The sequence below is a fragment of the Cotesia glomerata genome, linkage group LG1 (genome assembly GCF_020080835.1).
Source record: "Cotesia glomerata isolate CgM1 linkage group LG1, MPM_Cglom_v2.3, whole genome shotgun sequence".
NCBI classification, from domain to species: Eukaryota; Metazoa; Arthropoda; class Insecta; order Hymenoptera; family Braconidae; genus Cotesia; species Cotesia glomerata.
Window position 1 is genome coordinate 10429456 of NC_058158.1, and position 27186 is coordinate 10456641.

Sequence of the window (27186 nt, forward strand, 5' to 3'; positions counted from 1 at the left end):
GATCAATGAATTTAAACTTGCCGTGGGAAACTCATGGGTTTCGTGCTTTATCGAGCGGATAAAATTTTTTTAGCTTTAAATTTATAGAACAAAATTTTGTCAGTAATTTTTTAATTTATTGAAACAAGTTCAATTAATTGCAGCTTTTTTATAATTTTATTTTATACCTTATCTTTAAAGATTCTTTAATTGTCATTTAATTCAATATTTTTAGTAGATTTCATAGAAATCTAACTATTGCATTGGTCCTCATGACGGAATTTTTGAAAAATTTTGCTATATTTTGACTCAGCTCGTCAAGCGGATTCAGAAAATGCATATGGTTCAAAAGTTTATATATATATACGATATAATCGGCATTGTCTCTTCTCTAATTCTCGTAAAACGATACGGATCTCAATAAAACATAACATACTTATTCTTAGGACGATTTCCGAGGTTAAGTTCTAAGATGAGCCAAATCTGTCGATTAGTTTAGAAATGAGAGCAATTCAAAAATTTTCAAAAATCGCAAAAAATTTTCACTTTTACCTTATTTCCGTGCAATAACAATGGAACGCGACATCCTATCGGATTTCTGTAAATTGCATTTGGAAGCTTATTTAATAAGCTTCCATTTGTGTAATTATTTATTTCTCCAAATTAAATACTTTAGGAATAATAGCAATTCAAAAATCGCAAAAATTTTCACTTTTACCGTATTTTCGTGCAATTACAATTGAACGCGATATCTTATCAAAATTCTATAAATAGTATCTGAAAGCTTATTAAATAAGCTTTAATTTGTCTACCTCACTATCGGTCTAGGCCAAAAATCACCTACTTTCTCAGACAGATTTAATGAAATTTTACTTTTGCATTCGTTTTGACGTCATTGTTGTTTAATCAAACATAAATTTATTTTTTTTTTTTTCGTATGCAATCCTAGTAGTATTTTTATTATTCATCATGAAATCTACTTCCATTTCGGCTGCCGAATGGCCTTTTTATTTTTATCTTCGTATTAAAAATATTATCTACCTTAAATATCTTTAGCTAAATTTTATTTCTTTTTTGTTACATACAAATGTAAAATGTAATTGTGAAATTTTGTGTATATTTTCTCATTGCCATCTAGCCTTGGCTTTGGCATAATTATAAAATAAACTAAATTAAACTCTCAGTTCTGCTAGTATCCTTCAGATAACTAACAATCAAGACAAATTAATAAATTAATAATCATGTCCATATTCAAACCAGTAAAATATTAATCTCACTTTTAATATATCCCTCACATCTTTTGTTAAACATCTTCAGTTAATTTTTATATATTATAATTGTTATTTAATTAATATTATATTATATTTATTGTAATATCTGTAAAAATTTCAGAATTTTCTTTTTATTTTTTTGTTTTATTACTTTTCTTTTGTAAATTCAACCAGTACAGCGCACTTAATTTTAAATTATACTATGTAATTTGTATAAACTTATTTAGAAACCCTGTTATTGGCTTTTTGGCTGTTGGGTTGTATAAAAGGAAATAAATAAATAAATAGACTATTTGTTTGTTCAAAAAAAAAAAATATTTATATCAGTAATTTAATTAAATGAATAAAATAAAATCTTGAATTACTCTCGTTCGATTTAACAGAGTTGAAAGTTAAAAACATACATCTTATTGAACAAATTAAGTATCTCTGATGTCCGGTGACCAGTAAACCAAATTAAAAGTCGTCATGGGAAACCCCAAGCTCTTAACAGCTCACCGCTTATTTCTCCTGTCGATTTGATAATGCACACACTCAACTCTTGCATCTGTGTTGCCTTGAGTGACCACCCTTTTTGTCACGTGACCTGTAAACAATTTACTGAGACTTGAGTGTGCTCCTAAATTTATTTTAGTTATATAGAACCTCAAATATTCAAATTTTTGAACGTGAATTTTGGCCGCGAGACAAAAAAATGAAATAATTTTAATGTTTGAGATGCTGTGTAACTAAAAGTGCGATCGAGCCTGGAGGGAGGAAATAAAAGAAATTGCTATGAATGCATGTATGAGTCTTATGATAACCGTGAATTCGTTTTGATCCAACGAGACCGGCTGCGTGTTCATCGATTAGTTACGGTGCCCGCGTCAACCAAGGGTGACTTTATATTTCGTCAACACATTCATTATTATGTGTATTAGTTTAGAGATAAATGTTTATTGTTCGCTTTTATGGTAGAGAGTATAAACTAAACGGTACTCTTGATGATTTTGATTTGAATTATTCCACGTGGGTACGAAGCAAGCTCGGTATAAACATCGGATCAATCATTTTTTATATTAAGTATTATTATAATTAATAAACTTGATGATTTTCATGCTTGTACCTTTTCTTATCTTAAAAAAAAAAAAAAATAAAAATTGGTAATAATTAATTTGAATCTTAATTTTATATTTTTGAACCAGTATGACTTAAGCATCAAATTTTTCATTTTTTTCAACAATATTTAAATAAAAAAAGCTAGAGATTTTTATCAAAATTGAAAAAAAATTAATTTTGAATCAATAAAAAAATATGGAAATGTTTTTTTTTTGCAAAAATTATTGTAAAAAAATTAAAAGAATTTTTAGAAAAAATGTCCTGGAAAAATTTGGTAATTCCAAAAATTAGCTTATGATTAAGATGATCATATGTATAAATATTGCTAGAGTTGTTGAACGTGGCAAAAAGTTTAACAGCTGCAAAAAAGTTTCCAAGTAAATTTGAAATTTAACGAAAAAATTTAAATTTAAAAGTGAATTTAGTGTATAGAGTAGCAGTTACTGTAATAACAAGCTTTTTGTTTGCAGACGTTTTAAAAGTAACAGAGCTACCACTTAAACTTATAAAAATTCGTAATTGTACGTTTAGTTTGAAGAGAGAGATTGTAACACACGCGATGTCGATGACGCGATACAACACGTTTCTGCCCTTGATACGTGGCGCGTGTTATTAACATATCATTGCGTAAAAGACGACTTTGGACTCCCGCAGGATAATGTGCTGCCTACGCATTTGACAATGCCTTTGTGCATACAAGTATCACACATGTAATTCTCAATTCGAGTACAAGTGTTAGAGGCTTGCTGATTGGATAAAATATGTCCATACAGTGTATATGATACATACGCGATTATTACCAAAAATTTTAGTACAAGCATCTATCATTAAATCGCGTGCCTAATGCCAAAAGGGCGTATACTTTTTTTTTTTGGTGCCAATCCTTTTCTAAACATATTCTAAGCCTAAAAATGAAAAAAAAAATTCCAAAGCCAAAAGGGCGTATGTCTCAAGTTATACGCCCTTTTGGCTTTAGTACACTGAAAATTTAGTGATCTAAAACCAAAAGAGCGTATAATTTTTAACTTCCCGTTAAGGTGTTTTTCATTCTATGCATACATATTATGGATTTTAACACCAATTTTACGCAACGGAATCGGTGGTTTCAATTTTTAGGCGAGTAGAGCATACCTACGCTTGCGCTTAAAGTATACAATTAAACAAAAATATATCTTTTATTGCAGCTATTGCGGCCAAGAAATTATTATAATAATTCGAAGTTAAAAAATACTAGAAAAAACTAATATCAAAATACGGAAAGTTTATTAGGGTACAGTTCCTGCACCTTTTATACGTGCATCTTTTACATTTTCGTCTGAAAAAAAAAGAAATTTATAAAAAATATGAACATTTTAGTACGCGAAAAAATTTTTAATTCATGTGCTTTTTTAATCATTGGTCTGTCCAAGATGATGAAAATTTTAAGTTACTACCATCGAAAATGTTGACTTTTAAAAAATTTTTAACTTCCCGCTAAGAAAATTAAAAATTTTTAAAAATCGGGAAGTTATTGGTTTTACCCCGTTTTTCGAAATTCGAGTTTTCATCAGATCTCGACGTTTTGAGGTCCTAGGAAGCTTTCCTGACTATTCCCGCGAGGGTGTCACTATGTCTGTATGTATGTGTGTGTGTGTAAGTATGTAAACCTTTTATAACTTTTGAACGGTTGAACCGATTTCATCGCGGTTGGTGCCATTCGGAAGGACTTCGCCAAACTTAAATTTCCTGAAAATTTGAACCGATTCGGACCGATAGATTTTGAGAAATTTGGAGGAATCTAAAAAAAAGTAGGAAAAAAAATGTTTTCAGAAGTGGTTTTTTTGGAATAACTTTTAAACGGCTCTACCGATCGATTCCAAAAACTAATCAGATCTCAAACTTGAAAAACCACGTCGATCGCCGCCAATCCGGTCAAAATCGGTTGATTCGTTCGAAAGATATCGTGAACGAAAGAAAACCCAAAAAAGTGTTTTTTCGGAGTTACTACGAAATTTCTCGTTTGACCAATTGAAACTTAGAAATTCTTTGAGGCTTAAAAAACTGCGTAGAATGCCGCCAACCAAGTAACAATCGGTTCATTCATTCAAAAGTTATTGCGGTTTGAAAATTCAAAAAATAGTGTTCTATGAAACTTCTATCAGACTTTTGAGTTCAAAGAGCACAAAAGCACAGAATAGGTATCTTTTTGAGCTCGGAGAGCTCAAAATAACACACAGATTGTATTTTTGAGCTTGAAGAGCTCAAAAAAACGGCTATGTATTAACGGAATTAGCGGAAAGTTGCAGAGATGGCCTTTAGGGTCAACCGTTTTCCTAATTTTTTTTATACAAATTTTCTCCGAACAATTTTGAAGACTATTTTTCGAAATTTTGAAAAATCCTGATTTTTTTTATACGCCCTTTTGGCTTTAGACCGACAATGTCCTAAAGCCAAAGGGCGTATATCTGAAGATACGTTAGTACGTCAAAAATTTTTTTTCTGCAGATCTTTACATTTCGAGCGATTCTAGAAAGAATGGCAAAAAAAAATTTTTTTATACGCCCTTTTGGCATAAAACCCTATCTAACTGCTGTAATACGCCCTTTTGGCATTAGGCACACGAAATCTTCGCTTATTAATTTATTAATTACTTTAATTAATTACTTGATTAGACTCCAGTGCGAAGCATTTTTAACGATTAAAAAAAAAAAAATTCCATTCTCGTCCATTCGAATACAAAGTGTTAAAATGCGCATTAGATTCATCATTATTATCATTATATTGGCACCATTGTGGTTTTTGAAGTTGTTGTTTGTTAGTTGAAATGAAAAATTCCATCATCATTATTTTTTTATCTAATATTAAACTTCAATAACATGATTATTAGTATATTATTTTTAACGACTTTGATTTTTAAGTTGATAAAGTTATTATTATATCTTCAATTAACAAATGTTTTTTTGGGGGTGAGAAGTTGAAGACAAAATTATGAAGAAATATCTAAGAATAATTAAAAAAAAAATTGTTGTTTTTGCAGCTTTCTAAAAAAAATAAAAATATACCTGATATTTATGTTCAAGGTGTTAGAGTTAGTTAACAGCAGTTGCTTGAGAATTGGGATGATAGACGCCCCGTAGGGTAACCGAAAGGTTTACAAGCGATTCGCACCTCTGAAGATTACATTTGCCATTTAATAAAAATTCAAAGCCTGTTTTATTAATACAAAATATTATCACAAATTAAACTGTTTAGCTTCATGCGTTACGGTGTTATGGATATAGTAAAGATTATTATAACTATACAAAAAAATGACAAGATTTTTTATTTAATTATTAATTAATTAAATTTTTTTTTAAATGCATTAATTGAATTTAAAAATGATTAATTTTAAATAAAAATATAAAATTTTTAAATAAAAATATTAAATTTTTAAATAAAAATATTAAATTTTTAAATAAAAATATTAAATTTTTAAATAAAAATATTAAATTTTTAAATTAAAAATTTTACAATCCTGCTACAAAATAATTTATTCATTAATGTGAGACTAAAAACTCTTGCCAGAACTTTATCATCGTATTAAAGATTTAAAGAATGGTTTGTTTTTACAAAGAATTAACCAGATCCAAGCGCTTTTAGTTTTATTTTACACGAAGGAAAGCAAAAGACAAAGGAAACAATTTATTTATCTTATTAAATAGTTTTTTATTTTGTTTTTATCTTACATACTTAGGAGTCGTTACTCTGAATAAAAGAAACGTCTTCCTGTCGCGTGGCCCTCTGGTCTTATCCTTCATTTTTCTCGTCTCCCTTGTCTCTTGTCTGAACTTAACCTTCTACATTGGGATTAAAAAGCGGATATATTAATTTGTCGTACGCACGTCTTGTATATAAGCAACCAGCCCGAAAACAAGGTCATTTTTAACTAAACTCAATAGATATTTAGTAAATTAAAAACCAAAAATAATTTAAATGTTAATAATTTAGAGAGTTTTTAAAAATGCAATTGCAAAAATTTTGTAATAGGTAAAATGTTTAAAAGAAGAAATTATTTATTTTAAATAATAATAAACGACTGGTAGAGACTGACAGGTGTTTTCTTGCATCTCACTCGCAAATCAAAACAGCACCCCGGGGCTCACAAAACTGGAACCAAAAAATAATGACAAAAGTAGTGTAAAGAGATAAATTGTGGAATCATACATATAATCATATAAATATATGTATTTAATATTTTTTGCCTACCGGGCAATCGTTCGGAGTTTTAGTGTCATTCACACAGTTTTAGTTCTCTTCAGACGAAAATTACCATACCAATGTGTAGGAAGAACAAGAATAAAGTTGAATGTCGCGTGTAACTAATCGTTTTGCGCTCTACTCTTGTCTCATCGTAACATCATTGCGGTACTCTTCGCGCTTAAACAGATTCGTATAAATATAAATATTATTCATATAATACACATTCACATTATTTATTCGGGCTTTCATTAGTAAATCTCAGAAAGGTAAATAGTTTACTTGCAACAGAATAAATTTATTTAAATATAAAGCAATATTAATTTTGAGAAAGTTTTGTGAAATTCGTTTCTGCACTGATACACTGAGAGACAATTTTATTTAATTGTAATAAAAAAGTTTGTTTGGACTTGAAAAGAAAACTTAGTTAATATTAATAAAATTATATTTCACATGAATAAAATTTTATTAGTATTTAATAAAATTTTCTTAAGGTAGTACTACCGGTTTTAGAATTAGTGTTCAGAATTTAATGAAATTTGGCATATTGGTACATTATTATATCATAATTAAGCAGTAAAATTTTTGGAAGCCTGGCGAGTCCTGAAAAAAAGATATTAATATTTACATATTTTTGCCTTTACCATTGATCCTTATGGAAAATTACAGACTTTATTTTATTTCACAAAATTGAACGTTCAGATTCTTATAAAAATTGAGACAATGAGAGAAAATAACATCTAGAACATATTTAATAACAATCAGTATAGTTTCCGAGCATATGAAAATATTTATTAATAAAAAACATTCAAAATTTGTCTCTGTCTCTCTTTCTCCAACGTGATTTAGTATAAGGAAATCTACTACGTTAATCAAATAAGGTTAGGTTTTGGGATTTGACTCTTGTGGTAACGGTAGTACTACTTTAAATACTAATATATGTTTATTAAAATAGCCACGAGTGTCGCTTTCATTTGTGGTTATTTATACAAATATTAAGTCATTAAAACAAATCTAATCTCAAAAAATAAAATTAATATTCATCAATTAATTATAATATATTCAAATATATTTTCACAGTAAAATCTTTTATAAAATATCTCAATAAATAAATAGTTTAAAGATTTTTCAACGAGACATCCTAACCTATCCTCACAGATTCGAAATAGGTTATATATAACCTACTTGTTTACTTCCCCTTCCCCTTTATTAGCCAAATAAACGTTTTATTAAATAGTAATAAAATTTTATTAAGGTAAAAGCTCAATAGATGATCATGTACCAGTATATGATCACTCCATGTATTTGTATACCTATATTTATGAATATAGATATACAAATACATGGAGTGATCATATACTGGTACGTGATCATCTATTAGTTACCTTACTATTAAATAAAATTGTCTCTCAGTGTAGAAGGATTTGTTTATAGTTAAAAATATTTGTTAATATTTAACAAATCATTTTATTAGAGACCTCTTTTTATTCCTTAACAAATATTTCTTAGTATTTAAAAAGATTTATTAATATTTAATAAATGAATATCAGATTTATTAAATACAAACAAATCATTTTAAATACTAAGAAATATTAGTTTAATACTAAAAAGTGGTCTCTAATAAATGATTTGTTAACTATTAACAAATGTTTTTTAATACAAATAAATCCATCTATCAGTGTGCAACTTTTTTTTAACAATGAATGATAAATCACTTTGTCTCAAGTTTTATCATTGGACAAAATTGTGCTTGAAGACATTTGAATATCTCTTTATATATTTCATTTTTGAATTTGTTTCTTTTTATATTAATTCGTGGAGATAACAGTAAGAATTAATTCATTTTTATCACAAGGTACGTGATTTTTAATTTGGTCAATACGTACTTTGTCATATCGATAGTCAATTTCTATTGTGTTGAGTTTTTTCGTTCGAATTATCACAAGCTCGCTCGTATAAGTTTGAAGTTGTCATATTATTAGCTCACATCAAAGTTATCCTTCGTAGAGTGCAAGTGACTAAAATGGCGTTAAATTTGTTTATGGAACATGCGAATTATTTTGAAGATTGGAACATCCTCGACCAAGATTCGCTTGATTTTAACGCGAGGAACGTCATAAACCATGAATCGTCTTTGCGAAGAATGACACAAGTCAAAAGCGGAATGAATGAAATTATCAATAATTTAACTGGGCCAAATTTGCAAGTTGTACTCAATGAAGTATCTCCTTGGAAATACCAAATTTTAAAGAATCTTTTTCCGTCTATTAAACGAAGACATTCACGCTTAGAACTTCGTGAGTCAAGATTGCGTAATAAGTTTATTTCTTCCTTTTGGTGCTGGCAATTATTGACGAAACCTTTAGACGGGTACTTCTTTAACATGAAAATTGAAAGAAAAATCATTGATCAGAGAGAAAATCCGGTAAATATTGTCTGCACTGCAGCAGAAGGTTCGTAATTTAATTATATTTTCATACTTTAAATTGATTCAATTTTTAATTGATTCATTTTTACGACAGAAAATTATTTCGCCATTTGCACTGCAGAAACAGTATTTATTTATCGAATTGACAATATTAAATCGCCAATTTATCAGACTGATTTTGGCTTGGGATCGACTAATAAATCAATTTATTTTTATCAAAATGGTAAATTTTTATTTTTCCAAATCAATCTTTTTTTTATTCATAATCAAATGCATTAATATTTTTTTATCTTATTAAGATTCTGGTCATTTAATCGCCATTGTACGTTTGCAAAGTAATCATTTGCGATTTATTGATGTAAAATATAGGAAAAAACTTGTCTATCCGGCTTTAGAATCAATTGATTTCAATACTATATGGTAATTACTAATTATAATTTTGGATTTTTTTAATGATTTAATAGAATAGAAATGAAGATTTTTGAAATGAATTTTAGTGTTGGCACTCACCACAAATTTTTTACTGAAAGAGAAAGAATAATAACGGAGTATGAACTCAAATCGACAACTAATACTTCCAATCTTAATGCAGTTGATGTTAAAACTTGTAAATCATTTTCAAAAAATCCTAATTGTACCATAGCTTACATGTCTTCAGAAAATGATAAGGTGACCTAATTAAATTATTTAAAAAAAATTTTTTTTTTAACTAAAAATATCATTTTTAAGAATTTGATCTTGAATCAAAAGTATAAAAATTTTTAAATTAAGAAAAATTTGCTTGAATTAAGAACAACTTTTTAATTCAAGAATTTTTTCACTTGATAATTAATTAGTCTGTAAATAAAATTTTTCTAGTTATTCATAGTTGGTGAAGTAGGTAATAAGGGATATGTAGTAATGACATTGACCACTCCATTACCGGAGCAATTGTTATTTGACCAGATAACTACAGTGAGGATCGATCTTATGAAGAATACCAGAGATCAAATCGCTGAAATTCTTGTACCAGTTAAAAATATAATAATGAGCAACGCTGGTAATACAATTGACTTAATTTTTAATTCGAACATTAATTTTGAGTATTTAATATTGCTGATTTTTTCCGGGTGCTGTTTTTTTTAGATGGTATATTAAAATTCGGCCAGTGGTCAGATAACGAAAGAAGATTGTTAAACCCTGTGACTTTAGAACGCCATACTAATTACGATAATATCAATAAAGTAACAGCATATACCATTCATGCAAACATTTTATTCATTGGTTATGAAAATGGTACAGATTAACTTTTAGCTTAACAATAATTGACAATTTTTATAAGTAACATTTATTATTCTAGGATTTTTGCAAATATTTCGTATTAACAAAAAAGAAGGTGCAACAAATCTTGATGACGATGAATCAAAATCAATAAAATTATCCCAGGATCATCAAACTATCACCTCTATTTGCGTCAGTGAATTCAAAGACACTTTATTCATTATTGCGACAACAGCAAGGCACTTTTATCCTATCAAATTTACTTTTTAAGTATTCTTTAATGCACATTTTTCAAGTATGCATTTTTGAGTATCGAAAAAATGCAAAAATGTCACTATTTATGTTTATAATTTTATTATTGACCTTTCAAGTCATTGCCTTGGCATTGAAAATCAACCAATAAATAAATCCAATGCAAGCAATTGAACCAATTGCAATTACAATGCACTGATAAAAGGATTTGTTTATAAGCTTTATTAACTGTTAATTAATGATTTATTAACATCATAGGATTTAATAAATATTTATTAACAGTTAATAAATTATTTATTAAATACGATTTATTAAATGTTAATAAATATTTGTTAACAATTAACAAATATTTATTAATAGTTAATAAGCAATTTATTAAGTACAATTTATTAACTGTTTACAAATATTTATTAATGGTTAATGAATATTTTTGTTGACTGTTATCAAATATTTATTTAAAATAAAAAGCAAAAATAGCAATTTTCTTTTGACACTTTTTATAACCCTACAGCTGGAATACATGATAATAATTAAATTCACTAAATAAATTAACGTTTTTAATATTTAAAAATATAAAAGATAATTATGAGCTGTAATAGAATTTGGTATTTTACAATAAACGTTATTACAATGTAATATAATTAATGCAAATAATTTATAAAGATGATTTTTGTTTCTAAGCAATCTTCATATCATATGAAATTGCAAGCGAAACAAATTTACTCAACAAAATATTTATTAACTGTTAATAAATATTTGTTAACTATTAATAAATATACTTTCCTCCCAAATAAATATTTATTGAATATTAAAAAATATTTATTAAAATTTAATAAGTTAAATAATTGTCTTCAAAAAAATTAAATTATTAATAGTTAATAAATTCTTCAGTGTGCTTTGAACAAATTTTTTAATAAAATTTATTGTCTCAGTGTAGTTGTAATACCACCATGAAGTGTATTAAAACCTTCGGTACTATTGTGATACATAATATTGGGGTCTAGAGATCAAACATCAAACTACATCCCTTATATCTCGTGATCTTTTTATTAAATCATTAATCTTAAATTATGATTATGATTACAATTGTAAAACATGAATCACTGGCCTCAATTATTGTCACTTTCTTCTCTTAAATTTATTATTATTATAATAATCTCACAGAAATTCATTAATCATGTTATCATCTATAAATGATCGCAATCTCCGAAGATCCTGGGTTTTATAAATCCCAAAACAATAATTATTCAAAGTTTAAAAAATTTAAAGCCCCGGTATAAAGAAAAAGAAATATGTGTCTACTAAATGAAGAAAAATATATGTAACATATATCACGTATTGATTATCACATGATTTATCTCGGTAATACCATGAGTTTGCAAGTTGTCACTCGTCATTATATTTTTGAAGCTGTCCCTTGACTCATTCGAGTCGTTTGCTGGAAGACATTCTTAAGGATAAGTAAGAATAAAAAAAGTTAAATAAAATAATGAAAGAAAATAGGGAGAGAAGAAAGTGGCTTGGGAGCCACTTGTTGCGCGATCTAGAAGAGACTTCCTGCTGCTCGTGCCTGGCAGGACATATCGTTGCTCCAACGACTTCGAATACCTTTGGCTAACTGACTCACTGATGATCTGAGCACATGCCTAATCGCCTTTTTATTCATTCTTTAATCGATCCACCGAGCAACAGTCTTCGAACACTTATTTAACATTTTTTTTGGCATTGCGGTGGGAATTTTTAGTTTTGAATCGAGCTTGTGAATTCTCGATTATGTTTGTTAATTCTTTTTTTTTTTTTTTTTTTCAAAGATTATTTTTTTGGTAAATTGATTTTTGGGGTCGAAAAAAAAAACAAAAAGTATTATTAGTATTTACAAAAGTATTAATATATTTAGTATTATTAAAAGTATTAATTTAAGAGTCAAAAAATTTGTAAAATCATCAAAATGAATGTCATTGTATGTTTTTTTAAAATTGAAAGAGAAATTAGTAATTTTTAGTTTAAAAAAATAATAAGACATACATATTAAAGCTTATTAAGTAAACTTTCAGATGAATTTTACAAAAATTTGATAGGTCATAAAGTTCAAAAGTTATTTAAAAAATAACTAAAAAAAAAAATGTAATTGTAATTTTTCAAAATTTTGAATTTCTGTTATTTCCGAATATTAAGCTCAAAAATTGTGCAAAAAAAAAGTAAATAATACATAAATTCAAAAACTTTTGAACCAAATGTATTTTTCGACAAGCTGCACAGAAAGAACAAGATTACACTGGATATAATTCCAGATTATACTCAGTGATATCTGTGGTGAAAAAAAATTTCAGACAGTAGCTAAAAAAATCCAGATTATACTGCATAATATCTGGATTATACTCATTGTAATCTGGATTATACTAGCTACTATCTGAAATTTTTTTTGACCGAGTATAATCTGGGATGATATTCAGTGTCATCTTGTTCTTTCTGTGTGAGTCGGAAAATAGCAAAATAATTCAAAATTGAATCAATCTTCAAAGTAAAATAAAAAATAACTCTGTTTTATTGATTTGAAATTATAATTTAAATAGTACTGCAGTAAGTGGGTATAACTGAGAATATCGTGTGAATGATTGCAAGCGGCAGCAACTTCACCTTTCTGATATCGGTTACTATGAAACTGAAGAGTCTTCTATAAAAAAGCTGCAAAGGTATAGATGAAATATTTATAACTACATGTGACCTTTATACGAGAGTTGAGATATCAATATACACGGTGCAGTATTGCTAACACTTGAACTTCCTGCGGGGTCATTGATACCCAATCAACTGTTCACGATCGAGACTTTATTGTTGAAAAGATGTATAGTTATTTTCTCACAGCTCCGAAATTCAGAAGCTTACTGTGAATCTAAAATCGAACGAATTTTTCTAACTCATGCATTTTTCATGAGATATTTCAACTTAAATAACGATTACTTTTGTACTTTTATAACGACAGTTATAAGTTACAATTCTACAAAAGTCATTGAGAGTGTAAATTTAACAAAGATAACAATTATTTTAATTTATTTGTTCTAATTACATGAACTTTGACATTGCTTTATATGCTGTTGACTCACTTGATAAATATGTCGTTAGACAGTATTTTCTGATTTTATTAGTTTAACAGAATTATTATCAACTTAATTGAATTAAATCAAGCTGATAATTATTATTAGCCATTAATCTTCGACCTTAGATAATTTTTTTCCTCACGTTAATTTAAACTTGTCTTCATTCTACGGGCATAAATATTTTTTTATTACTCTCATTTTTCTTCTTAGAACTTAAAATCTTTTCTTTGCTATCATTTAAATAAAAAAGGACATAAAATTACAATATCAATTTTTACGAAGGCAAATTGTTCTAATTTTTTGCACGTAAAATAACTCACAGTTTTATAAATTATGACAAGAAAATTACGAGAGCGAGTATTTGATGAAAATTTAATTGCTCAAGTTGAAAACTGCAGGCAAAAGTTAACGAGCGAGTGATAAACGACAAGTTTTATACACAATTACAAACTTTATAAACTTAAACAGAAGGGTTGTAGGCATATGTCGATAGATATAGAATCCGTACGTGTACAACTGGGGATATATAATAACCGCTCGCAGCTACCCAAGTAGTTATTATCACGCTTTTGTGTGTCGGGGATCATACGCCCCACAAATTCTACTAAATGAGGGATTAATTTAGCTCACAGTTTTGATTATGCTGATTATCCTCGGGTCAATCGTCATCTGGATTATTATTTACCAATCTTTTATCTCGCTAATTATTTATTACTGCAAAATAATGAAAATTTTTCAAATTATTTCGCGTTACTAATGTTAAAAGGGCGTAGCTCAAATTTTACGCATTTTTGGTTCTGCAAAAAAATGTTTTTTACTCTAAAAATGTCAAAATTTATCAAATTATTTCGCGTTACTAATGTTAAAAGGGCGTAGCTCAAATTTTACGCACTTTTGATTCTGTAAAAAATTTTTTGTACTCTAAAAATGTCAAAATTGATTAAAAACATGATTGATAAAATTTTTTGACTTTCATCCTTTTGGTTTTGAGAAAAAAAATTTGTTTAAAGCCAAAACTTATGTCAAAAAAAATTTTTATACAAATTAATATATATTATAAATATTTCCAAGTTGATTGAAAGAAAAAAAAATTTTTTATACGATTTTTTGGCTCTACAGAACCAAAATTTACTTACCGCTTTATTAAATAAAACACGAGTATAAGATAAAGTAATATTCCCCGATAAATTCGATTTCTTTATAAAAAAGAAATTATCTTCCATAATTCACCATTCTAAATTGCCGCCTATAAATAGAACAATCAGAAAAAATAGAGGAAAAATAAAAAATTATAGCCTGTAATAGTTTTTACATAATTCGCTTGTCATAATATATGCACAAAGCGTTTACGTTTGGACATATGTGTATTGATCGCAGACATACTAAGATATATGCTCTAGTCTATAGAGCTGATCATGTATTCATAAGGTGTTCCGTACAATAATAGACCAGCAGTGATACATGTTTCTATAAGTTCTTTATCTAAGCCGAAAGTTTCATGCCTATATACGTCACAATTAAATTCAGTTGCTGATGCTAACTAGCACTTAGTATATTTTTAAACAAATATCAATTTGTTGAAACAAATCCTGTTGAAACAAATATTTAGAGTGATACTTTTGAAATATTTGAACCTCCGTATTTGCATATCTAAATAATTTAATATTCCGATGAATTGAAGCCAATAAAAAATGAAGCATCGGATAAAATAAATGGTAAAAATAATAAATAACAGGTTAAATATTTCGACAGGGGTCAATTGAATCTCGAGTTAAGTTTTGGTGTCTTGACCATCCATCTTACCTGCCGACGTACCGTTAATCTGTCTTTCTTCATCAACAAGTAGTCTTCGTGTTGTTAAAAGATCCCATCTTTAACAAAAAAATATTTTTATGTATACTATAGTATTTTAGTAAATAATATTATGAACATAACTTTACACGCAACACCTAAACAGATATCTTGAGATCTGTGTAATATGCAGGTATAAAATTAATATAACCCGTTTTGCACCATATTGCGGAATCGTTATTTTTTAATGTGAAATTGATAATTAAGTTTAGTGTTATTACAGTGTACGTAGCGTCTGTAAGGGCTTTATCTGTATCTTCATCAGCAGGTGCAACTTGAATTATTTTTATAAAAAATTACACTAATTTTTTGATTCTTTGCCGACAAATAACAGTAGGTTACACAAGTCTTGATCCTCCGACAAAATATCTCCAAAATAAATATCCCCGGATAAAATATCTTAAATAATTAAATTTTTTAATAAAACAATTCAAAACAATAAATTTGAAAAATATTATCAATTTTATTTTAACACTTATTAATGGCATTTAAATAAATATTCGTAGTATATGATATTACCGTGTTGTGCCCTTTTATCATAGATTTTGTGCGATATTTAGTCTCGGGGATATTTTTTTTGGACACTGATAGAGAATTTGTTCATATTTAATAAGCTTTATTAACAGTTAATAAATTATTTATTAAATGTTAATAAATATTTTTTAACAGTTAACAAATATTTATTAACAGTTAATAAGTAATTTATTAAGAACAATTTATTAACTGTTAACAAATATTTATTTAAAATAAAAAGTAAAAATAGCAATTTTCTTTTGACAATTTTTTAAACCCTATAGCTGGAATATATAATAATAATTAAATTCACTAAATAAATTAACGTTTTTAATATTTAAAAATAGAAAAAATAATTTTGAGCTGTGATAGAATTTGGTATTTTACAATAAACGTTATTATAATGTAATATATCCCGAGTAAATATGAAATTATTATTTTTTACGGAAAAATAAATTTCGTTCGACCGCCGCACCACCGCTGCACCACCGCCGCACCAGTGCTAAGTCATACCTACAATTTCACAAAAAATGGTATCATAATTAATTTATCACGCAATAATTAATTAATAAATAATGCGACTAGAAATATTAATGTAAGACCTATTGATCAACCTCTTTTTAATCAAATGCCTAATATTAAAAAAAAAAATTTTTTTTAAATCAGGCCAAAGCACCTCGAAATTAGTGATTTTTTTAGTCGTATTGTTGATGTAGATTTTTAATTTCGTCCTCGGGTTGCACAGAAGTGGTACGCCTATCGAAATACTCTGAAAGAATTTTAAAAATTGAACTGTGATGGGATTCGAACCTGGATCGTCTGCATGGAAGTCTCGAACATTGCCAACTGCGCTGCAAGCCATAGTTAACTAAAAAAATTTAGTTAAGCTATTTGAATGATCAACAAATATTTTATTTCAATATATATACCATCAAACAGCGGTATGGTGCGGCGGTGGTGCAGCGGTCGTGCAGCGGTGGAGCGGCGAATAGAAATTTATTTACTTGTCACGACGCTGGTGCGGCGAATAGGTAAATTCTTTACTTGTCTCCGCGGTGGTGCGGCGGTGATGCGGCACTTGTAAAATAATCAAAATTGTCACGGCTGTAGTGCAGCGGTGGTGCGGTGCTTAAAAAGCCGTGCAGCGGTGTTGCGGCGGAATTTTGTTTTTACTCGGGTAATTAATGCAAATAATTTATAAAGATGATTTTTATTTATAAGCAATCTTCATATCATATGAAATTGCAAGTGAAACAAATTCACTCAACAAAATATTTATTAACTGTTAATAAATATTTGTTAACTGTTAATAAATACTTCTTAACTGTTAATAAATGTACTTTCCTCCCAAATGAATATTTATTGAATGTTAAAAAATATTTATTAAAATTTAATAAATTAAACAATTGTCTTCAAAAAAATTAAATTATTAATAGTTAATAAATCCTTCTGTCAGTGGATATTTTGTCGGAGGATCAAGACGCCTGATGCCATAACAGTAACACAAAAAATAATATTCTTCCAAAAAACATAAAACTATTTTCTTAACGTCCAAAAAATTGACAATGACAGATATTTATTTTAAAATTAAATCCTTTCAGTAGTTGTACGACAAAAAAAAATTTCTTACTCTAAATAACCCGACAAAAAAATTGTCCCAGTATTTTAAAGTTTTGAAAAGTAAACTCAGGGATATAATGTAACATTATTATTCCAAATGACTGGCTGTGACAAAAGATTGCTACTAAGACTTTCCTGAGTGATTTGCAATAACAATAACAGATAAAAAAAATCATTGGCGTATTTCTACATTAAGGATTATACACTCAAAAATGTACAATATAGAATAAAAAATACTCTTCCGGTATTTCTTCATTCAACCGGTAAATATTTAACGATTTAGGAGTTGCGTATAAAAGACCGGTTGAAGGTAATTACGATAAATATTTACCCAGCCGTTACAACCCTTCTTTAGGTCTTTGGCTCACGACAACTTAATTCATCTTTTAGGTCTCCATTATTTTCTTAAGATCTCAACTCAGTGGCGGTCAGCGGCATCGGTTATATCCGCTTTGGTTGTGTATTTCGGTTGACAAGCTAAGCGCAGTTGCTGGGTGCTTTTAAGCAGATGAGGATAAACCACAAAATGAGAGATGCGATCACAGGAAAGATGAAATAAAGCAGCACCCACCACGACAACTATACAACTACTGTATTTAACTATTGTGGACTTCTGTCCTGGATTCGAAAAATATCGGAAGCAAATAAAGTTGCTGGAAAATCCGATTCTGAATGAGTAAATACCTCGGCAACAATCGGTTTCACCACTGCACTAATCTTGTGGAATAGAGAACCCTAATAGGCTCTGGTTAACCGGGCATTCATTGTCCTCGGCCAGTTAAATCCTATAAATATTTTCAAAAACACTACTACCTACTGGAATATTTGTGGTTACAATTTGGAGCTCCGCGACGGAAAAGATTACCAACTGTAGCTTATATTGGCGATCATGATCAGTCCTAGGCTGGTTATGAGCGGCAAGCCTTTGATGCCGTTTTTTTTTGTGAATTTTTCATATATGTTTTATATACTTTTATACTTTATTCATTCCGTCGTTTTTTTTTTCGATGGAATGTCCAAAAAATTTCTATTTTTATCAATATTTATAATTTACTAATTTTTAATACAAAAATTTTAATATTGCACGCCTCATAGCGCGAAGCGCGTGAGGTTGTGCTTTATACTCGACTCATCAAGATCAAGCAATTTTTTGATTTTTAAATGCCTCTATTACAACCATATTATACTTATACAATGATATAAGTAGATGTACACCGAAAAAACACTTAAATTAAACCATCTTTTACTTTTTAAAATCATTTCATGTTGCTATTTTGAAAAAAAAAAAAACGTTTTGAAAAAAATTTTAAGTGGACGTGTCCGGGTGTCGCCCCATTTTGGATGTACCAACGATTACTCCCGAACTTTTTTATTAATTTAGGAATTCGATGAACTGGGTCCGTATTTCATATCAGTGGCCTAGTTTACGTATTTTTTTTTTTTATTGAATTTTTATTAAAATTCACTACGATACAACCGTACAAAGCCAAACGAACTTTTCTGATTTGTCACGTGAAAACTATGGCGCCACTTGATCAAGCTAGATTTTTTTAGACTGCGTGCGCATATGACAAGAAAAAAGGGTGCCGATATTTAAAAAAAGAAAATAAAAAATACTCTGTAAGAAATTACTTAATTATAATTTTTTTTTTTTAATCAATTACACAATTAATTTTTTTCTTAAAAAATGAATGAGCGTTATGAGGCGTGCACTTTTGGATTTTCCAAACTTTTTTTATTTTTTAATTTCACGATTTTTATTACTAATATAAAAGAAAAAAAATTTTTTTAATTATTAAGTACAACATTATGTTGATAAAATTTATTTATGTATTAATTTAGCGGATAAAGCTTTAGGCACTAGTGTTTCAACACACACGTTTTGCTCGTTGCGTCAACCTCATTCAAAAATTTTTTTAATTTGATAATAATTAAAAACCGCCTTTAAAAAATAAGATTTATGATTATTATTTTCAAATTTTTATGTCTGTATTGATAAATTGGTTTCAGTTGTTAAAAAAAGAATTTTATAAACCTATACAAGACCTAAAACCAATTTCCATAATTTTCTTCAAGGCGTAATAATGTACCAATTATTATTATTTCCTTTCATCAACTCAATAATTCAAGCGGTCTTAGAATAAGAATGAGAAAACATCTTAATTTGAAAAACTCTAAAAATGAAATCATAATTTCGAGGCATATTGCACAATAAAAACTCTAATAATAAAGCGGTCTCGCGGTGAATCGATTTGAAATCACAGGTGGCTTAGTTTTATAGCCTAGGATATGGAGAAAAATAATATAATTCGTAGAAATTTAGGTTAAAAAAAAACGATGACAGTGTGAGGTATTTTATTCATTCATATATATAATATTATATGTGAATAAGAAATAAATAACAAAGTTAATAAAGATGGAGATAAAAAAGGTTTAATAGGCATTATATCTCTTTACGAGATAATTTAAAATTGTAATGGATATCTCAGTCAAGCTTTTAAGTAAACACTTCATTTGTCATTTTAAAAAAAGACTGAAATAACCCATACCCATATCCAATAATATCCCAGATTTATACTCCAGCTTTTTCTTCTTCCACATGTTCTACGCATTTATAAACATATACATATAAATATTCATATAAAGTAAAAAGCGACAATTATTGACACTAGCAACCTTGCAGTCACTATATGACAGCCGTGGATTGTAAACTATAAATAAATAAAATTTTGCTTTATTAAATATTGAATTTTGTTAAATTGCACTGTACTTTTTTAACTATTGGCATTTTTAAAGATATAAGCTCATCCTGATGTTACACTCATCAAGAGCTTTCATTTGAGTACCCACATGCATTTTTGATATATTTTTCATATATACTTATAAATGTATATATATGAAAAATTGATGTGGGTACTCAAATAAAAGGTCTTGATGAGTGTAATATCGAGATGAGTTTATATCTTCAAAAATATCATTAGTTGACAAAATAGCAAAATCAGTTCTTAATTATTGGCATTTTTAAAGATATAAGCTCATCCCGATGTTACACTCATCAATACCTTTCATTTGAGTACCCACTTGCATTTTTTATATATATAATATATATAAATATATGAAAAATTGATGTGGGTGCTTAAATGAAAGGTTTTGATGAGTGTAACATCGGGATGAGCTTATATCTTTAAAAATCTCAATAGTTCAAAAGATACAAGGTCATTTCTTAATTATGTTAAATTGCACTGTACTTTCTTAAATATTGACGTTTTTAAAGATATAAACTCATCCCGATGTTATACTCATCAAGAGCTTTCATTTGAGTACCCACATGCATTTTGATATATTTTTCACATGTACATATATATAAAATATATAAATATATGAAAAAATGATGTGGGTACTCAAATGAAAGGTTTTGATGAGTGTAACATCAGGATGAGCTTATATCTTTAAAAATGTCAATACTTCACAAGATACAAGGTCATTTCTGAAATATGTATCTAGAGATAGAGCATTTTCGAATGCAGCCTAAATATTTATCAGCATAAATTGACTATTAGTGAGAATGATATGAAACCATGAAAAAACACATTTGCAGGTCAAGACTTTTCCAACGACACCAAATTTAACCATAAAAACATATTTTATCATATAAATACACTGGCCACAAAATTTTACTTATTTTCTTAATAATATAGATTAAAAGTTATACTTTTCTTTGTAACCGGGATTAAAATTATATTCATTAATAATTATTAAAGTTTGAATCTGTCGAAGCTTGTATGCGATAGCTGATGGGTCTTATCTTGTTTTGCAGATGCCGTGTGCCTTCAGATCTTCATTGGAGATCCCGATTTGGAAGACTTGGCTCTTGGCATCAACTCTGGGTCTTTATCACGGTCTAACGAGCAATTTGCCGGCTCGTGAGTAGATACAGAGGTGTACTTACATTAAAGCTAGTGACATTGCCGTCTCAGTCTCAGCCTCGTCTCACTATATATCTTTGTGCTGGACCCGAACGGGATGAAAGTGACTAGACTTACGAAGAAGATACAAGATATCAAAAAGCCGTGAGCAAAAGAGATATTGACAGGCTCAAAAGGTACCGCTCAAATGATGTGTCATCGAACTGGTTCCTGGGTGAGTTCTCGACATCTTCACTTGTCTTAATGCCTATTAGTAAAACCCGTCACAACTCACTAATGACCGGTACCTTATAACTTATAACCCTTTACATCATATTCTAATTTATGCTTTTTATTTACTCCGGCCGGCTCACATTCTCAGTTTCATCCGGCAATATTATTTCTATAATCTATTCAATGTTATTAAATATTTACGAAATATTTCCAAATTAACTCATCGGTATCAAAGTTATTCATAATTTAAATTAAAAAATAAAAACTTGTTTTTTATTTTTTAACTACAAATATGCTGGAAAGTTATAAGATTATTCGGAAAAATAATGAGAGTGAGGGCTCTATTTTAATTTAATAAAAATTCCGGATAAGTTGGATTGACTAATTCGAATTTATGACTTCTGGTCTGTAAACAAACATCCGCGTATTAAAACAACTTTAGTATTTATTTTTAAGTTGAAGAATAATCGATACATAAGGATTTTATATTTTTATTTTATTTTAAATTTGCTCTTATAAAAACAAATTTATTTTCTAAATTTAATAGTTGCGTTGGGTTAGGGGATAAGCGCCATAAAATCTTTCTTAAAATCTAATTTTGCGGTGTAAAAATATAACAAATAAAATTAAATATTTTCAGGAATTTAAACTTTTTGAAAAATTAGTTTAAAATTTTTAAATAATTATTGAAAGTTAAAAGATAATGACATAATAAATTACGATGATAAAAAAATTAATTTAATTCAAGAAAAAAAATTATTTATTTTAAAATAAAAAAAAAGAAATTCTTGAATTTAGGAAAACTTATTTGAACAAAAAAAATTCTTCTTTTCAATATTAAGTTCTTGGTTCAAAATTTTTTTTAGTGAATCAAGTTAATTGTTTATAAATATAATAAATTGTTCAGAATAAACAGTTAATAATTTTTTTTATCAGTACACAGAAAAAAAAATGTTCTTGGATCAATTATATAATTTTGAAGACCTTAATCTTCTTAATTTGAGTAGAATAATTCTTAAACTAAATCGGATATTAATCCGATAAATTGATTTTTTAATAATACTAAAATCACCGAGGAAGTGTACAAGTAAAAAGCAATAAATAAAAAAAAAATAACACTAAAATCAAATATCGGAAATATAAAATTTCCGTTCTACATTTGGATATACATACTTATAAAATGAGGAACAATATAAATATAAAAACATAAAAAAGATTCTAAAGTTGTAGAGAATACCAAAAAGCAAAAGGCAATAAGGGTAAACCCCCCGCGGATGTTAAAGGGTTTACGGTCCGTCAGGCTCTTATACGCGGTACGCGGCGGGCGTCTTTCCTTCCACGTGAACGTCCAGCTGGTATCGGGCATGCAATCACACTGAGGATTAAAAAAAGAGAGTTTTGGTCTGAGAAATCACAAAAAACAAAACTAGTATGAGGAGTAGTCGATGAACAACGAAAAGAAGAAGACTTAGCAGAAAGAGGTGGACTTATGAGGAGCTGAGCAGGTGAGAGAAGGCGGTAGGAATCCAATTGAGATCGAGCGTGAGAAGAGCTCAGGTGGGACACAAGTTTGTCTTTATATTTTCTCTCGACTCTTGATTCTCTTGATTCTCCCCATCCCCGAGAATTAGAGATCTCATCTCAGGATTATCCCGTCTCGCGACGATGACGAGAGGACACGTCATCATCTCTATCTTATTATTTTTTAATATTTTTCGTTCCCTCTTTAAATATTATTATGCCGTTTTTATTACTTTTTTATATCAGCTGACCATTGATGAATTTTAAATGCCTTGTAAAATCCTCCTCAAGGGATCTGCCTTTTATTTTTATATTTTATCGCTTTATTAATTCACTCCAAAACATTTAGCTATCAAACAGTTATTATGATCAAAATAGTAATATATTTATTGACAAATAACATTAGGAACTTATCAGTTATCTACAATATTTTTTATAAATAAATTTTATGAATTTTTCTCGGGTCTTTTTATGACTTTAGGAGTTTAAATCGTGAAAATGATTTAATAGCTTCTATAAGCGCTAATCTACACAGAAAAAAAATTACTTGAATCAAATAAATAATTTTGAAGAACTTCATCTTCTTGTAGTATCATAAGTAGAAAAATTCTTTAACTAAAATAAATTTTGCTTGATTCAAGACAATGAAACTCTTCAAAATTATTTTTTTGGTTCAAATATTTTGATTTTGATTCAAATTAAATTTTTTTTCAGTGTACAATACTCTCTTTAAATTTATTTGTCACATACATTCTAAAATTTATCAAATTCTTTCAATATTAAGCTACAAAATATTTCTAACCTTATTCAATAAATTTTGATATTAATTTTGAAGATTTGAAAAATTTTTGGCTGCCAAACGATCTTTTCTTTTTTACTATAGCTTCTGATATAATGAACAAAGGTCATTAAATAAAAATTAGACATGATACAGATAACCAGCATTAAAGTAATTGATTGTAAATAATATAATAAAAATTAGTCAGCAATAAAAACACCTCGATAGAAGATAAAACTTATAATATAAAACAATCAAACAAGGAAGTAGTATATATCTTAATCGGTATGTGTATCGGGATCGAGACATAATGTATAGTTAGTAGTTTGATTATTGCAGCATCGACTGTCTATAAAATGTATACATGTAAAGATCTCCGCTTGAAGAATATAGAGATCGTATAGAGAGATCGATCTCATGACTATTCTTATTATTTATTAATATAGAGTTTTTTTTATATTTGAGTCCTACATAATGTCAATGTACCAGAGAAGAGTGCCATGCATCTTCGTGGGGCGCCCAGGTGTTCACTAATTCCCCGCAGTGATTTGAGCAACTTGAGATCTCTAAGAGAAGTTTATCTGTTTTATCAACAGTCCAAGTGACAAGCAAGTCGAGCCTGAGATTGTTATAAATACATATGTGTGTATTATTAACACTATCTTAGCTACACTCTTCACTAGAGTCATTTTTAACCTTAACCAATAAAAAATAACAGTAACAGATTATATACACACACTCGTGATCCCTGATCGGTGATCGGTGATCACTGATCAATGATCGCGTGGTCTGTATCACAAACCTATGGATAACTTAATGACTAGGCACATTCATACACACATTCTTCGGATTTGAGCACCTAGTCGATAAATGTACACATCAATTACTATTAGGCTTTGACAGATTTTTTTTTCATTGTTGTTATAATACTCTTAACACAATTAATCATTTTTTTTTTTTTTCGAGTAATTAATTGATTCTTATAAAATAATATAATTTAAGGCGTAGAAATTGGTTCCATGATTCTTGATCCTCCGACAAAGTATCCCGGACAAAATATCCCTAAAATAAATATCCCTGGACAAAATATCTTAAATAATTAAATTACCAACACATAAGCTTCACGGAAAAAAGTAAACTGTAATAAATAACAGTCGATTTATAATAAGTAGTGATCAACTACTAAAAATTACCATTTCAAAAAGTAAAATCGTGATTTTACTATTCACTATCTAATATTTACCATTTAAACGTTACAATTTACTCTTTACATGGAAGAAAATACTATTTCAAACAGTAATATTCGCTATGTAAATGTCTAAAATGTTAAAGTATAATAATTAAGAATTCAGACTTTGATATTTATCATTTCGTACCTAAAAAATGATGTTATGATATGTAAAAAGTATAAAATAAAGTTAGTAAATTTCTAATACAAGCAACGTCAATATTTACAAAGTAAAATGGTAAATTTTAAACGCAACGCTAAAAATCAAACTGTAATTATTGACTTGCTTGGGCTGGTAAAATGTATATTTTAAAAGTATAATTTTTACTGTTTCAAATGTTAAATTCTCCCAGAGTGAGACCCCCTTCTCTTTCATCTGAGCTCCCCTTCTCCTCATAATATGGACTATATATTGAAATGGTAATTTTTACTGTTTGAAACTGTAATTTTTTAAGATGAAAGAGTCGTTATTTACTGTAGTGACAGCTACTAATCACTTATTTTGGATATTAAATTATAAATTGTGGCTTTTATATTTTCTACATTAAGTTCTGTAATATTTATATTTTTGCCACCCTGATGTCCGCTTTACTGTTTGAAACTGTAAAAATTAACCGGAATCCGAGTGTCTGGGGATATTTTTTTTGGTATATTTTATCGGGGATATTTTGTCGGAGGATCAAGACGCCTGATACCGTAGAAATTACAATGGATATATTTTTTATTACTAATTTTTATTAATAAAAAAATCAAGTCAATTTTTTTATCAGAAGAGTTTTTGTTCGAAACTTAGAATTTATTTAAGAAATTTTTTTTAATGTTAATCATTTTTAATAAAATTTTTTTCAGTATTTTCTTTCTTTTTTCCTGATGTTTCTTCAGATCAATCAAGCTGCATTATACTAATTGTTGTAGTCTTTCAGCTCAATCACTCATATCTGTCATCGCTCAAAGATTTCTAGCTCAATTACTAATTTCTGATCTGTAATCTGTAATCCATTAAACCGCTCATTTGTTTAATCTTCTCAACTTTCCAAAATTTCAATAACCTCAACAATAATTTACAGTATTTTCATTTAATCTCGCTATATTCCAAATTCAAAAAACCTAAATTTATTCGAGAGGTCAAACGTCTCTATTAGAAGCCTGGTAAATAACTTAAGCTGGATCCAAAAGTATTATCTGTCACCAAAAAATTTCTTTTCATTTTTTAATACCTCAAAAAGCAAATGACTAATATGAATCTGGTTATAAAGCAAGCTGGATTATCATAAATTCAAACCGATTGTATTAACGCGGTTTATTTACACAATAAACGATTTGTCATTTGTCAACTGAACAGGAAACTTTAAATAGTGACGAGAATCAATATTTATTCATTGAAAACTAAATCCTCAACAAAAGAATTTCATCCGGTATAAATTATTCTCGCGTGATTTACCTTTTTCACAATTTGCGTTTATTGTCTGCAAAAAATCCACTAAATCCAACAAAATTTCCATTCCAATTCCAGAAACACTTAATAGAATTGTTAAAGCCCCGTTTGAGGAGATAATTACACTGACAAATAAATCTAAACATCAATGATGACTTTTAGTATGTTTTCAAAAGAGAAAAAAAAAGCCAACTAATAATAAAAATAACAATAAAAGAAACCTAAATCATTTGGCGTTACCAAGAAGGCTCTTGTTTCCCAACTTACAAGTTTTCTAGCTAGATATATAATTTTCCCCGAAAGGTTTCATCTCACCAAAAGGATACCGCTCGACTCTTAGTGATGAAAGAAGTCCAAGCGGAATGGAAAAAAAACATATAAAGAAAAGAGAAAATACAAAATACCAAATCAAAGCTTGAGTAAAAAAGATGAAAAATAGGGCCATTACTACACTGCTTAATTTTTGGGCTCGGGGGGTAAAGAAACTGACGGGGTTGCGC

General features: G+C 28.4%; 1 protein-coding gene and 2 long non-coding RNA genes across 7 annotated transcripts in view; 2 read left to right on the forward strand and 1 right to left on the reverse strand.

The window, feature by feature from the left end:
- LOC123274368 overlaps positions 1–27186 on the forward strand; it is a 169729-nt gene that overhangs the window by 50173 nt on the left and 92370 nt on the right. For both annotated transcript variants that reach the window (XR_006511501.1, XR_006511500.1), the window contains exon 3: positions 21403–21725. This is a non-coding gene — a long non-coding RNA (uncharacterized LOC123274368). The remainder of the gene's footprint in view (positions 1–21402; positions 21726–27186) is intronic.
- LOC123274353 lies at positions 1596–6913 on the reverse strand. Of its 4 annotated transcripts, none has more exons than XR_006511496.1 (4): positions 6573–6913; positions 6418–6473; positions 6057–6163; positions 1596–1836 (listed from the first exon to the last, which is right to left on the reverse strand). It is a non-coding gene; the product is annotated as an uncharacterized LOC123274353 (long non-coding RNA). The 4 variants fall into 4 exon arrangements; XR_006511495.1 differs by lacking the exon at positions 1596–1836 and adding an exon at positions 5142–5327; XR_006511499.1 differs by lacking the exon at positions 1596–1836 and adding an exon at positions 5142–5327 and having other exon boundaries at positions 6053–6163.
- LOC123274306 lies at positions 8535–10546 on the forward strand. The gene is made up of 7 exons (XM_044741892.1): positions 8535–9016; positions 9086–9214; positions 9291–9411; positions 9489–9660; positions 9850–10030; positions 10117–10266; positions 10331–10546. The coding sequence occupies exons 1-7, from the start codon at positions 8587–8589 to the stop codon at positions 10519–10521; spliced, it is 1374 nt and encodes a 457-aa protein (XP_044597827.1). The 5' UTR covers positions 8535–8586; the 3' UTR covers positions 10522–10546.

Excerpts from the sequence above, each read along its gene's own strand:
- LOC123274306 (XM_044741892.1), top strand. The coding sequence starts at position 8,587 with ATGGCGTTAAATTTGTTTATGGAACATGCGAATTATTTTGAAGATTGG. Across the intron at positions 9,017-9,085 it reads TGTCTGCACTGCAGCAGAAG|AAAATTATTTCGCCATTTGC; the intron begins GTTCGTAATTTA and ends TTTTTACGACAG. Across the intron at positions 10,267-10,330 it reads ATTCATTGGTTATGAAAATG|GATTTTTGCAAATATTTCGT; the intron begins GTACAGATTAAC and ends TTATTATTCTAG.